At 50.0% G+C, this 11930-nt stretch overlaps 5 protein-coding genes across 5 annotated transcripts; 4 read left to right on the forward strand and 1 right to left on the reverse strand.

The window, feature by feature from the left end:
• Nucleotides 1-608: 608 nt before the first annotated feature.
• On the forward strand, nucleotides 609-1826 carry ASPWEDRAFT_52883 (deoxyhypusine synthase; the record flags this gene model as incomplete). Its single annotated transcript, XM_040837796.1, has 2 exons — nucleotides 609-839; nucleotides 924-1826. 2 exons carry the CDS (start codon nucleotides 609-611, stop codon nucleotides 1824-1826), a joined length of 1134 nt encoding a protein of 377 aa, XP_040686413.1.
• Nucleotides 1827-1976: 150 nt separating this feature from the next.
• On the forward strand, nucleotides 1977-2399 carry ASPWEDRAFT_29883 (uncharacterized protein; the record flags this gene model as incomplete). Its single annotated transcript, XM_040833337.1, has 1 exon — nucleotides 1977-2399. The coding sequence occupies one exon, from the start codon at nucleotides 1977-1979 to the stop codon at nucleotides 2397-2399; it is 423 nt and encodes a 140-aa protein (XP_040686414.1).
• An 880-nt stretch (nucleotides 2400-3279) lies between these two features.
• ASPWEDRAFT_115266 (putative MATH and UCH domain protein) lies at nucleotides 3280-7314 on the forward strand (the record flags this gene model as incomplete). Its single annotated transcript, XM_040828570.1, has 4 exons — nucleotides 3280-3703; nucleotides 3791-5857; nucleotides 5913-6687; nucleotides 6738-7314. The coding sequence occupies 4 exons, from the start codon at nucleotides 3280-3282 to the stop codon at nucleotides 7312-7314; spliced, it is 3843 nt and encodes a 1280-aa protein (XP_040686415.1).
• A 526-nt stretch (nucleotides 7315-7840) lies between these two features.
• On the reverse strand, nucleotides 7841-10105 carry ASPWEDRAFT_115282 (rRNA (cytosine-C5-)-methyltransferase NOP2; the record flags this gene model as incomplete). Its single annotated transcript, XM_040828572.1, has 1 exon — nucleotides 7841-10105. One exon carries the CDS (start codon nucleotides 10103-10105, stop codon nucleotides 7841-7843), a length of 2265 nt encoding a protein of 754 aa, XP_040686416.1.
• A 328-nt stretch (nucleotides 10106-10433) lies between these two features.
• Nucleotides 10434-11169, forward strand: ASPWEDRAFT_29886 (uncharacterized protein; the record flags this gene model as incomplete). Its single annotated transcript, XM_040833338.1, has 2 exons — nucleotides 10434-10544; nucleotides 10600-11169. The coding sequence occupies 2 exons, from the start codon at nucleotides 10434-10436 to the stop codon at nucleotides 11167-11169; spliced, it is 681 nt and encodes a 226-aa protein (XP_040686417.1).
• Nucleotides 11170-11930: the final 761 nt, after the last annotated feature.

The raw sequence follows: 11930 nt of genomic DNA on the forward strand, positions 1-11930 counted from the left end.
AGCCGTCAGGCAGATGGACTTATGCTGTTGACTGCAAGGAGTGTGCAGTCAGGCAGCAAGACAAAATTGACTCGGTCTCGATGGTATCCTCAGATTGCATGCAAAACGAATATGCTTGAGAGGGAACCAAGATCTGAGCTTTCCTGGATCTTTGAAGCGTCCCAGTCACTCAGAACTCGGCCGAAAAGTAGTCAGGAACCGGCCTGTAGGAAGATAGGTAGGTAATGAACAAAAAATGGATGGTTTGAGAGACGAGCAGGAGAGGAAGAAAGGATCGCAGAAAGAGGGACAAGGAGGAGTGGAAAGATAGAATCCGATGCGGGCCTGTCATTGGTCGATGGATTGTTTGGGGGAAACTCAAAAATAACTTTTGGAATGCCTTAGGCCAGACCATGCAACGTGAGTGCCTGAGGCAGCGAACGATGGTCTGCATGTCGCATGGGCTAATTTAGGTATTGTAGCCTGAGGCACACATCGTCGTCTTCCCCGCCAAAAGAAAAAAAAAAGAAAAAAGAAAAAAGACAAATTCCCCGCCCTACACCGAATCACCATTCAAATTATAATACCACTATTCCACGCTTTCTCTATTCTTTATCATTTTAGAAATTATGGCTACACCAAATCCAACAGTGCCTGGAGGGGCAGCTCCTTCTTCTGCTACCAATGCCGTCCTTGTCGCCTCTGAGCCGGTTCCTGAAGGGACTCACCAGGTCCGCGGGGTCGACTTTGATCACTTCCAAGGCCGCGATATTACTGTCGCAGAGATGGTAGATAACATGAGCCATATGGGTTTTCAAGCAAGCGCTGTCGGGGAGGCTACCCGTATTTTGAATGATATGGTGTGTTTTCTTTATTTTTATTGCTTCATCCAATTCACCTCGTGGCCACCTGCCGCTTGAGGTAGCTGACTTTCTCATCAACAGCGCGCATACCGTCACCCTGAAACAGGAGAGAAAACCACCATTTTCCTTGGTTACACCTCAAATCTGATATCGTCCGGACTCCGAGACACCCTTCGCTATCTTGTTAAGCATCGTCATGTTTCCGCCATCGTTACCACAGCCGGAGGAGTGGAAGAAGATTTGATCAAATGTCTGGCACCCACCTACATGGGCTCATTCACCGCACCAGGAGCAGGACTTCGCGCGAAAGGCCTCAATCGTATCGGCAATCTGCTCGTCCCGAATAGCAACTATTGTTCCTTCGAAGACTGGTTGGTTCCCATTCTGGATAAGATGCTGGAGGAGCAGGAAGCCGCAAAGAAAAAGGCACTCGAGACAGGTGACGAGGAGGATGAACTGCACTGGACACCAAGTCGCATCACAGAACGGTTGGGTCGAGAGATCAACAACGAAGACTCGGTGCTTTACTGGGCGGCTCGCAACAACATTCCTATCTTCTGCCCCGCTCTGACAGACGGCTCTCTGGGCGATATGCTCTACTTCCACACCTATCGTTCCTCCCCACAGCGGCTGCGGGTCGATATCGTTGACGATGTGCGCCGTATCAACACGATGGCCGTGCGGGCCGCCCGCGCGGGAATGATCATTCTCGGAGGCGGGATAATTAAACACCACATTGCCAACGCGTGTCTGATGCGAAACGGAGCAGAGCACGCAGTATATGTGAATACGGCGCAAGAGTTTGACGGCAGTGACGCTGGAGCCCGTCCGGACGAGGCTGTGAGCTGGGGAAAGATCAAGGCGGACGCGAACGCAGTCAAGGTTTACGCTGAAGCAACGGTTGTCTTTCCCCTCATGGTTGCCGCCTCATTTGCACGAGCCGAATCGTCCTCATCAAACCAGGCAACGGAATCCCACAACTGATTGAAACTTTTGTCTGTTTCGTACTCGTCAGTGGTCTTGTAATAACCTCACCGGTTCACATTTGATTCTCGATGGTCGCATGTAGCACCTATATCTACTTTCCTTTCCCTTCATGGACCTGCCCCGCCCTCAAAGGATTTACGACCCCTGATGAGCCACGCAGTGGCAAAACGATGTACGCAAATATTTTTCCCCTTAGAAGGCGTTAACCACAAGCCCAGAACCAATGGGCGTGGCGGTCAGGTCGGGGCCAGAAGAAACCCAAATGATTGGTCGCGGCGGAGACCCGGTTCATCGAGCGGGAAATCCAGCGGGAAAGGCTCTACACGCGTTGGGGAGAGGAGGAAATGGTCGGAAGAATCGGACCAGGAGGCAAAAGTCGAAAGATTGGCTTTGGCGGATAGAAAAAAGATGGCGAAGTTGGGGATTGGTGGAAGCACCCATGGATCGAGGGGATGGCGCCGATTCGTGCTACCAACGCCTCTTAAGACGAGTATTGTTGAAGTGATGGATCCGAATTGCCACTGTGCGGATATACGGGGAAGGGAGTGGTTCCTGAGTCCAGAAAAGTGAAGATAATTCATTGAGATTGTTCGCTTTGCCACCAGATGTGCATACCACATGGAACAGTGCCTATGAATTAAAGTTGGCAGTTAGGATCTCCACGAGTGGATCGCTTGCCCAAATAACTGGGGAGAAAAGCAAGTCTTCCTGTAAGTCAGTCATGTAGCGGTAGATAATTAATTATCCCAGCAGCAACCATAGAACAAGATCCCCTGGTCGTTTGGACTGCGGATTCCTGCCTAACATCGGCGGAACCAGCGGTGTGCGTTGTTCGTTTGGTTCTTCTGGTATTTCGTTGAGGCTGCATCGCCGCCTCATTCTGGCGCTTCGTTGGTCGAGAACCTTTCTTTCTGCCCTTTTTTTTTTTTTTTCTCATCCTTTTCCCTCTTTCTTTTTCTTCTTTTTCTTCTTTTCTCTTTGCCAGCATCTCCATCCTCTTTTTTAACCTCTCACACCTTCTCGTCTTCCCCATCCTTCCTCGCGATCGTATCTTCCCCAGAATCTCCAAATCCACTGCTTCCGATAAGCATTTCTGCCTTGTCTTATCGGGGAATCTAGATTCCTTTGCCCTCTTCCCCCCACGATCATCATCGTTGGCCTTGCTTCCTCTCCAAAGGAGTGAGTCAACTTTCTTACAAGGCATCAATCTTGGTTTCTTTATATATTTTCTGCCTTGTCCTGCACATATTTATTCCCTTACTCTTCCTCTCACTTTTGCTGGACGCAACTGTTCTATCGCTTATCTAGATTTATTTATCTCTGTTGTACCCTTTTTTTTTTTTTTTTTTTTCACGCTTTTCTGCTCTTTGCACTTGTTGCTTCTTCTTCTTCAAGCTTCTTGGCTTATTCTTCTTCGTTTTTCATTATTTTATCCTCTCTCCTGTTCAAAATGGACACCAGAGTCGACACTTCTGTCACGGTGGAACAGCTGCCTCCGCCCATCACCCTCAGTGTCGATGCTCCTTTACCTCCTCCAGCAGACAGAGAAAGCACAGTCACTATTAATACCCCAGAAGAATCGAATGAGACTCCTGAAAATACAGATCAAACAAACGATACGACCGTCCCCTCTACCGATGAACCTGTCCCCTCCGAGCCACAAGAACACAACAATGCCTCAAATGAGCCCCCTCCACAAGATTCTCCAAACGAGGGAGAAACACCATCAACAGAATCTGAGTCCGCCCCACCTGCACCATCAGAGCTTGAAGAGGCATACTGGGCTGAGATTGAGGAGGACAAGTCGGTTCCAGATGAGGCAGAGTTAAAGGACATCGAATCAGCAGCAGATGGAGATTACAGTGCCTATGAATGTGAGTTCTGATCACGCATCAAGATCTATGATATAAAGCGGGAAAGAAACAGATGGTGAAAATGATGGAAGGCTGACTGGATGGCAGATAAATACTGGGAAAAGAACTTCCATCCCGAACTAGATGACCCAGAGTATCGCCCTTCTGAGAAGGCCCGGTTAACCTGGAAGATTAAGGGTGTCCGAGGCAATAAGGAAAATCCCAACCGCTCCAAGATAATGCGCTCTCCACCCGCTTACATTGGTGGTTACTGGTGGACCATCAAGTTCTTCCCCCGTGGTAACAATGTCAGTTCGTTGAGCGTCTACATTGAATGTTCTACAACCATGCCCACTTGCGAGAAGACGCTGCCTGATACCGAATTCAAGGTGCTTAAGGGCGCTCCCGACGGTGCGCTGGACGATTCCGCACCCGATCTGGACATGAAGTTTGGAGCAACCGAGGACACTGCAACCTGGCTTGAGAACTTCAAGTCGCAGTATCCCCCTGCCGCCAATACGGAGGCCACGACTAACGACTCCTGGCGAGTTTCTGCCCAGATTGGTGTGATACTGTACAATCCCGACGAGCCTCGAACCGGGTGGATGCAGTCTTCTTGTCACCAATTCAACCCTCACAACCTTGACTGGGGCTGGACCAACTTCCACGGCCCGTGGGACCAGATTCACCGTCGCCAACGGGGCCAGCGCCAGGCGCTCCTCCGCAATGACACACTGGCTTTCGATGCGTACATTCGCATTTTTGACGACCCTACACGCTCGCTGTGGTGGCACGCCAGCGACTCCGAACCAACCTGGGATAGCCTAGGCTTGACAGGCTACCGGCCCCTTGGTGATTCGGTCATTAACCACAGCGCTGAAGTGGCTGGCTTGGCTACTTGGCTGCACATTGCACCATTTTGCAAAATCATCCAAGGCGTCGATGTGCTCGAACATCTTAGCAACCCTGATGTCAAACCTAAGCCAGTGTGTGACGCATTGCAGAGATTCCTCTGGCAGCTGCGCTGCCGCGGCAAGTCGCTCCAGTATGTTGACACAGATGTGATCACGTCCACACTGCGCAACTTGCATGAATATTCGAGCGATGTTTCCGAATTCTGGGAACGACTTCGCCGTACACTTGAGCTGGAACTTGCGGGAACAGGCGCTGCGAAGGAGTTTGCCAAGCTCTTTGACAGTCCTTCCCTCCCACTCGATGCCATGCAGTTGAGCGACATCAACACCCTCCCTAGTGACTTCAACTCTCGCATTTGCGTGCCTGCTGATCAGGCTAAGACCATGCGGGAAGCTCTTGATTGGTACCTGGGCGCCAAACCAGGGCGCTGGGCTTTGCCACCCGTTCTCAACGTGGAACTGAACCGCCAGAAACTTGACAAGGTAGCTCGACAGTGGCGGTTGATCTATGACCGAGTGGAACTAGACGAGGAACTGGACCTGACGCAGTGGACAGTGAACGAGCAGTGCGGAAACTATGTTCTGTATGGCTACGTCGTTCACCGTGGTAGGCGCACTTCGGGCAAATTTTTCAGTATCCTTCGCCCGGGTGGACCTGGCTCCAGATGGTTGGCGTTTGACGATGGCAGTGACAATCGTGTTGAATGCTTGACACATAAAACTGCTCTCGGGCCCCATGTTGGTTTGGATGCGTCTCAAGCCCCAGATCATAAAACTGGGCATGATGTTGCTGTCGTCGCCATGTACATTCGAAAGGATGTTGTTGGCGAATTCTTACCTGGTCCCCAGGGCCAGTGGGATGCTCCAGAGCCTCTCAAGGAATACTATTCAAATGGTACATATCCTGTTCCGAAGACAGACCAGGACATCCAAGTTGAGGTATACTCACTTCCCCAGTATGATCAACTGGGGAGTCTGTTTGACACCTATGATCTTATGTCACAAGCCAAGTCGGCCAACAGCGTGATGTATCTGGATGTGCCCCGTTCTTCGAATATCGTCGAGCTCCGTAAAAAGATCGCTTTGTGGAAGTCCACGGACTCTGAGAAACCCTCGCCCGAAAACGTTCGCCTATGGCAGGTTGGACATACTCGTGATCAGTTTGGGCCAACCCTGGCATTTAGCCGGGTCTGTGATCTAAACAGCAAGCTAGATCTTCCCTTGAAGGTCGCACGTTTCTGGATGCAGATCGTCTCAGATGGTAAGGAGCATCGTTTCTTTATCTACCTTGAAATATCTTGCTAACACATCCACAGAGGACGCGAAGTACTTTGCTATGTCGGATCCACGCGAGACCAATATATCCCAGAACAAGCCAGAGGAGGCTATTGTCGAACGAGAAGGCTCAGAGTCTTCTGACGAAAGACAATCCGTTCCTGAAGCTGATAGCAATCAGCCAAGTTCGTCTGGTAATTTGCCTAATGCCGAGCCAGAAAACCACGAAGAATCAACACCTGCCGCTGATGATCAGCCTATGTCTAACGGCACCGACGAAAGTAACCCAGCAAATGCAACTGAGCCTACTGATTCTAGCTCTCTTAGCGATAATGCCAATGTTGAAAGCTCTGAAAACGATGCTGTCATTGCAGCAATTATCGCCAATGATATCCAGGAATTGGATACCGAAATGACAGGTCAAGCTGCACCTGAGCCTGAGCCTGAGCCTGAGCCTGCTGAAAGCACAACTCAGAATGAAGAGGAGTCAAGCACGCCTGAGCCCGAATCTGCCGTTCAGGAAGAGCCAGCAGAACCTGAAAATCCGTTGCCCGTGAACCATGTCTACTACTTCATTCAGGTCTTCGACGTTGAAAACCAAGCACTGCGGACAGTTGGTTCATTTTTCTCTCGCAAGGAGGAGACAATCAAACCCGCTCTTCGGCAGCACCTAAAATGGTCCGTTGATAAGGATTTCTTGATCTGGCAGCGGATCGATGGTACAACGGTTACTACGATGTCACCAGGTGAAACCTTCGAGATGTTTGTCCCAGATGGTGCGTGCTTCATCGTAGGGGACAGGTTAACCAAAGAAAGGTGAGTACATGATCTCCTCTTGTAAATAAAAACATACTAATTCATTTTAGACGGGCTGCACTCAACGAGGCTGGCTTGATTGCCAACCCTGACCGTTTGGTACAGTACTTGTCTGCCGAGTCGCGGAAGCATCCCACCCAAGCCTTTACTGGATTCAAGACGATTGAAGCAACCTTCGCTGGAGACTATTACAGTGGAGAATTCAAGAAGGGCTACTTCCATGGCAAGGGCAAGCATGTATCAGATACAGCTGCCATCTACGAAGGAGACTTCGTCTTCGGCCGTCGTCATGGAAAAGGGCTGATGGACTACCCATCGGGTGACACATATGACGGTGATTGGTTTGAAGACCAGCGCCATGGTCAAGGCACCTTCCTCGAGCGCAAGACAGGCAACAAGTACGTCGGTGGCTACAAAGACGGCAAGCGTCATGGCAAGGGTATCAGCTACTGGGAGGTGGCAGACGAAGAGATGGACCTTTGCCAGATCTGTTACGGTGAAGAGCAAGACGCGCTGTTCTACGACTGTGGTCACGTCTGTGCCTGCGTTACATGCGCACGCCAGGTTGATATTTGCCCAATCTGTCGAAAGAGTATCATTAGCGTGGTTAAGATCTACCGGACTTGAGCCATTGTTTAGAAGGCGTGTTATTTTTCTTTTGTTTTTTTTTTTCTCCCTATCTTTGTTTTTTGTTTGGCTTTTCCGGTTTGGAGAGCAGAACATACCCTTCGGAAGTTATTCAGCACACTTGGGTCTGGTGATTGTGTTTTTTATTGATCAGAAGAAGCGACAAGATATTGATTTATCTAGATTTGATATACCATGCCACGGAGTGGTGATAGATGGAATTCAGCATGCGAAAGTTGATTTAAATCCTAGTCAACCCGAATAGAATTTCGCGAGTATAGCATGGCAAAAATCAGGGCTTCAAATCTTGCAACTACCTGAGAAATCATAATGAGAGGAATATGGCAAATGGTATCTAGTTAAATTTACCACCACAGCTATCTACTTTAAATCCACAAGGGGTGAATGATAATCGTAATGCGCCGCCCCAAACCAAAAGTATGCTTTTTGTTCAAACAAACAGAAGATAGAGAGAGAAAAAGAAAGAAAAAAAAGGAAATATACAATAAGGGTAACATTAGAGAGATCACTTGGAGGCCTTCTTAGCCTTCTTCCCGGGGCTATCGGCCTGCTTCTTCTTCTTCTTGGGGGGTTCTTCACCTCCCTTAGGCTCTTCGGGGGTCTTCTTTGTTGTCGTGGTCTTCTTCTCGCCCTTAGGTGCCAGGGTGGACTTAGTGTCCTTGGTTGGCTTCTTTTCTTTTTCTTCAGGCTTTGTCTTCTTCTCGACTTGCTTGTCCTGCTCCGGGGTGGTGGTGGTGGTGGTCTCCGAAGACTTAACCTTCTTAGGCTTGTTCAGAACTCCCTTGGGGTTGAGACCCTTGCGACGGAGGCGGTTGCGCTCTGCCTTTGCGATACGTTCTCGGTCCTCCTCGTCATCTTCGAAAGGCCCGAATGTGCCGTCGTCTCCAGGGACGGCACCTTCATCGTCAGCTATGGGGGTCTTGTCGATAGACTCGTCGTCAGTGTCGGCTGAGGGGGTAGAGTTGGCGGTCTTAGCGGAAACGTTGCCAGAGGCAGCACCGTCGGTGGCCGCCTTATCAGCTGGGCTGGGGCCAGTCTTCTTCAGCTTGCAGACGAAGAAACCGTCGACGTTCTCTCGGTGGGGGAAGTAGCGACGGGTCATGGTCATCTTAGGGTCGAATTTCTTGCCCATGTAGTTTGTGAAACCTTCGCTTCCGAAGTCGCCAAGGCCAGTGTCGACGATCTTGACATTAGGGCGCTTGCGCAGAATGTACTGCACAACAGCCTCGTTTTCCTCCACTGTCACACTACAGGTCGAGTACACAACGTAACCACCAGTCTTGGAAGTGTGGTCAACCGAGTCGATGGCCGCCAGCAGAAGTTGACGCTGCATGTGCGGGATGGCGAGGAAGTCACGCTCGTTCTTGGATGTCTTCACACCAGGGTCCTTGGAAATGACACCAGTACCGGTACAGGGGGCATCCAGCAACACTCTGTCGAATCCACCAAGAGCCTTGGGGAACGCTGTACGGGCGTCGAGATGGGTCACGATTGTGTTCTTGCAGCCGAGACGGTGGATGTTACCGATAAGACCCTTGGCACGAGGCTTGCTGGCATCGTTTGCGATCACGCAACCGGTGTTGCGCATCAGTGCAGAGATGTAGGTAGTTTTACCACCGGGAGCAGATGCCATATCAAGAACCCGCTCGTCGGCCTGAGGTGCCAATGCCATGACGGGGAGGAAGGAAGATGCGGCTTGGAGAATGTAGTGACCGGCCAGGTATTCCGGAGTGGCACCAAGGGGAACAGCCGACTCGAAAACTTGAAGACCAACCTTAGACCATTTTCCGACGGGCTCGAGTACAACACCACGGTTGATAAGGGCCTGGGCGAGAGATCTTCTGTTGGTGCGCAAGGTATTGGTACGGATGACAACGGGACGCGGGGTTTCGTTAGCCTCGAAGAAAGCGAATGCTTCCATAGGGGTGAAAAGGTTGAACAGCTTCTCTGCAAGGAACGGTGTGTATCCGTAGTATGTGCAGATATCGCTCAACAAGAGCTCAACGTAATCGGCACGCGACTTGTCGGCCTGTCCTAGTGTCTTCAGGTCTCCCAAGATACGAATGGTGTCTGTGATCCGGGTTCGGAGCAGTTGCAAATCGGGGGCCAGGCCTGGCTGTCCTTGACCATCTGTGAACACATCCGGTCGGTCACCAGCAATGTTGGTCTGCATGGCCGCCTCCTGCAATTCCTGTTCTGCCTCTTCATCCTCCAGCTCTTTAGCTTCGTCCAGCTTCCGCGACAATCCCTCAATGTTTGCCGCTGTCAGCTTCTCTTCTGCGTCGGAATCGTCGTCGTCGGAGAACATCGCTTCCCGGGGATGGTCTTCCTCGTCAGAGTCCATAACCGAGTCATCATCTTCCCAATCCGAGGCGTTTTCATCTTGGCTGTCCATTGAACCATCGCTAACACCTTCCAGATCACCAAATTCGTCGTCTACCATTTCTTCGTCATCGTCATCCGACATTTCTTCATCGTCCGATTCCATAAATTTCGGCTTCTCTGCGGGCTTGCTCTTAGACTTGTCGCCCTTCTTCTGGTTCGCGGCACCCAAGCTCTTTGTTTCCTTGCCATTGGCAACGCCGTTGACCTTCTTCTTGGGCACATCCTTCACCGTGTCCTCCTCATCCACCTCAGCCCTTCTCCGCTTCTTGCCCGATTCTGCTTTAGAACCTGCATTGCCTGCCTTTTGCTGCTTAAGCGCTCTGATCTTGGACTCATCCAATGGGGCTGGAGGGCCCTGCTTCTTCATACGACGACCCTTTCCCATTGTGATAAATGATAATTTTGTATAGAAGTTGGTTGGTTCTTCTTATCACATCGAGTGGAAAATCTAAACTTTTTTTTTTCTCTTTTTTCCGCGCCGGGCGGTGGAGCTTGGCAAAACTTTTATCGGGAGGCGGTGTGCAATGTGCATCTCGTGCGCAAGCCTGAGGCAGAAATCCTTGTTTGGTTAGTTTGACTTCACCAAGGCCCGATTTGGTAATGCCAGATGACAGTGAGCATCTTCCCCACGATCACTATCCCACTTGTGAAACCACTCTTCGCTCAGTGCGCCTTGGACACCTCCGTACATATTTCTATTGATTATATTCAACATGTCGGAACTCGCCTTCACCAAATCCTTCCTCTCTTCGCTTGACTCGCGGCCCGTTAAGCTCCGCGCTGACCATGTGTTCGATCCTGAACGAATCGCACTGCGCATTCCGGTATGTGGATTCGCCCTCGATGTCTGATAAGATGCTAATCTCAAATTCACTGCAGTACTTTCTCCCCCGCCTTCAAGCACCCCACCCTCAGATGCCCAAAAAGGTCAAGCCCACCATCGCACCTGGCTCCTCGAAATCGATAACGGTCTTATTGAAATCCGCCCGCAATCCAACTCTCGACTTCACCATCCCCAATGCACCTCTATCTACTACCTCTGTTCAAGACCTCAAGGATGCCGTACATGGCCGTGTGGCTGACGGACAAGGCAATAAGATCTCTTTGGATAAGATCAAGATTCTGTATAAGCGCAAGCCCATCACAGGCAAGACTATTGCGGAGATCCTCGCTGATGAACCGGATATGCTTGCCGGTGGCAAAGCGGTTGAGTTCGGGGTTATGATCATTGGAGGTGCTCAAGCCGTTGAAGCATCACCAGCGGAGGAGGGACAAAAGGAAAATGTGACCCCCCCTAAGCCTGCGGTAGGGCCCAGTGGGCAGGAGGTCTTGGAGACTGAAGCGTTCTGGGATGATCTGGAAGGCTATTTGGAACAGAGGATTAAGGATAATGATGAGGCAAAGAAGCTGCGGACATTGTTCAAGAGCGCTTGGAGTTCGAGTCGATGAGAACTTATATATCTAGTTCCATTGTGATAACATTTATTGACTATGATACCATTCTCCTTAAGCCTTCCTTCCATCAGTTATTTGCAGTTTACGGCCACTCGATAATCATACATATATTTAGTTACAAAGATAGACATTCAAGTTGAGGTTTCCACTGCCCAATTGGCGGTTCCTATTGTTCTCTATTGTATCTTGGTACCTTCTCAGCCACAAGTGGTCTTCCGCCTCCACCGTGAACTCCTGGGTCAAATAATAAGACAGCTAAATGTTGTGACAAAAAAGAAGAAAGGTTGAGAAAAATTTGTTATACACAAACATATACGAGCAGAAGTCAAAATCAAGTCACAAACATAAGGATGCAAGATGGACATGGGAACACGTCAAGTCAGTTGGCCACAAAATGAAGACACAACCATACGCCGTCTTCCAGAATTCGTTCCCATGAGAAAAAGGTCGAGTGGTAAGAGGTCAAGAGACAGGTTGGAAAGACTCGGGCAAAAGAGAAGCGGAGGATATGCACAACGGGCAGGGATATCAGGATGCAGGGCGTTGAATATAACTGGGCTTGCATCCCTTCATCATTTCACATGAAAGATTCCCATGTGCCAAAAAGGACAAACGGGACGACAAAAGCGTTGGGGAATGCAAGAGGGGTAGAAGGAAAAGGACATGGGGCAGATAACACAATCATTGCAAAAGGAATCAAAGGGGACAAATGGCGGATTATCAATAATAGAAAGCTAGAACCACAGGAGTAGAAA

The sequence above is a fragment of the Aspergillus wentii genome, assembly GCF_001890725.1.
Source record: "Aspergillus wentii DTO 134E9 unplaced genomic scaffold ASPWEscaffold_6, whole genome shotgun sequence".
NCBI lineage: Eukaryota > Fungi > Ascomycota > Eurotiomycetes > Eurotiales > Aspergillaceae > Aspergillus > Aspergillus wentii.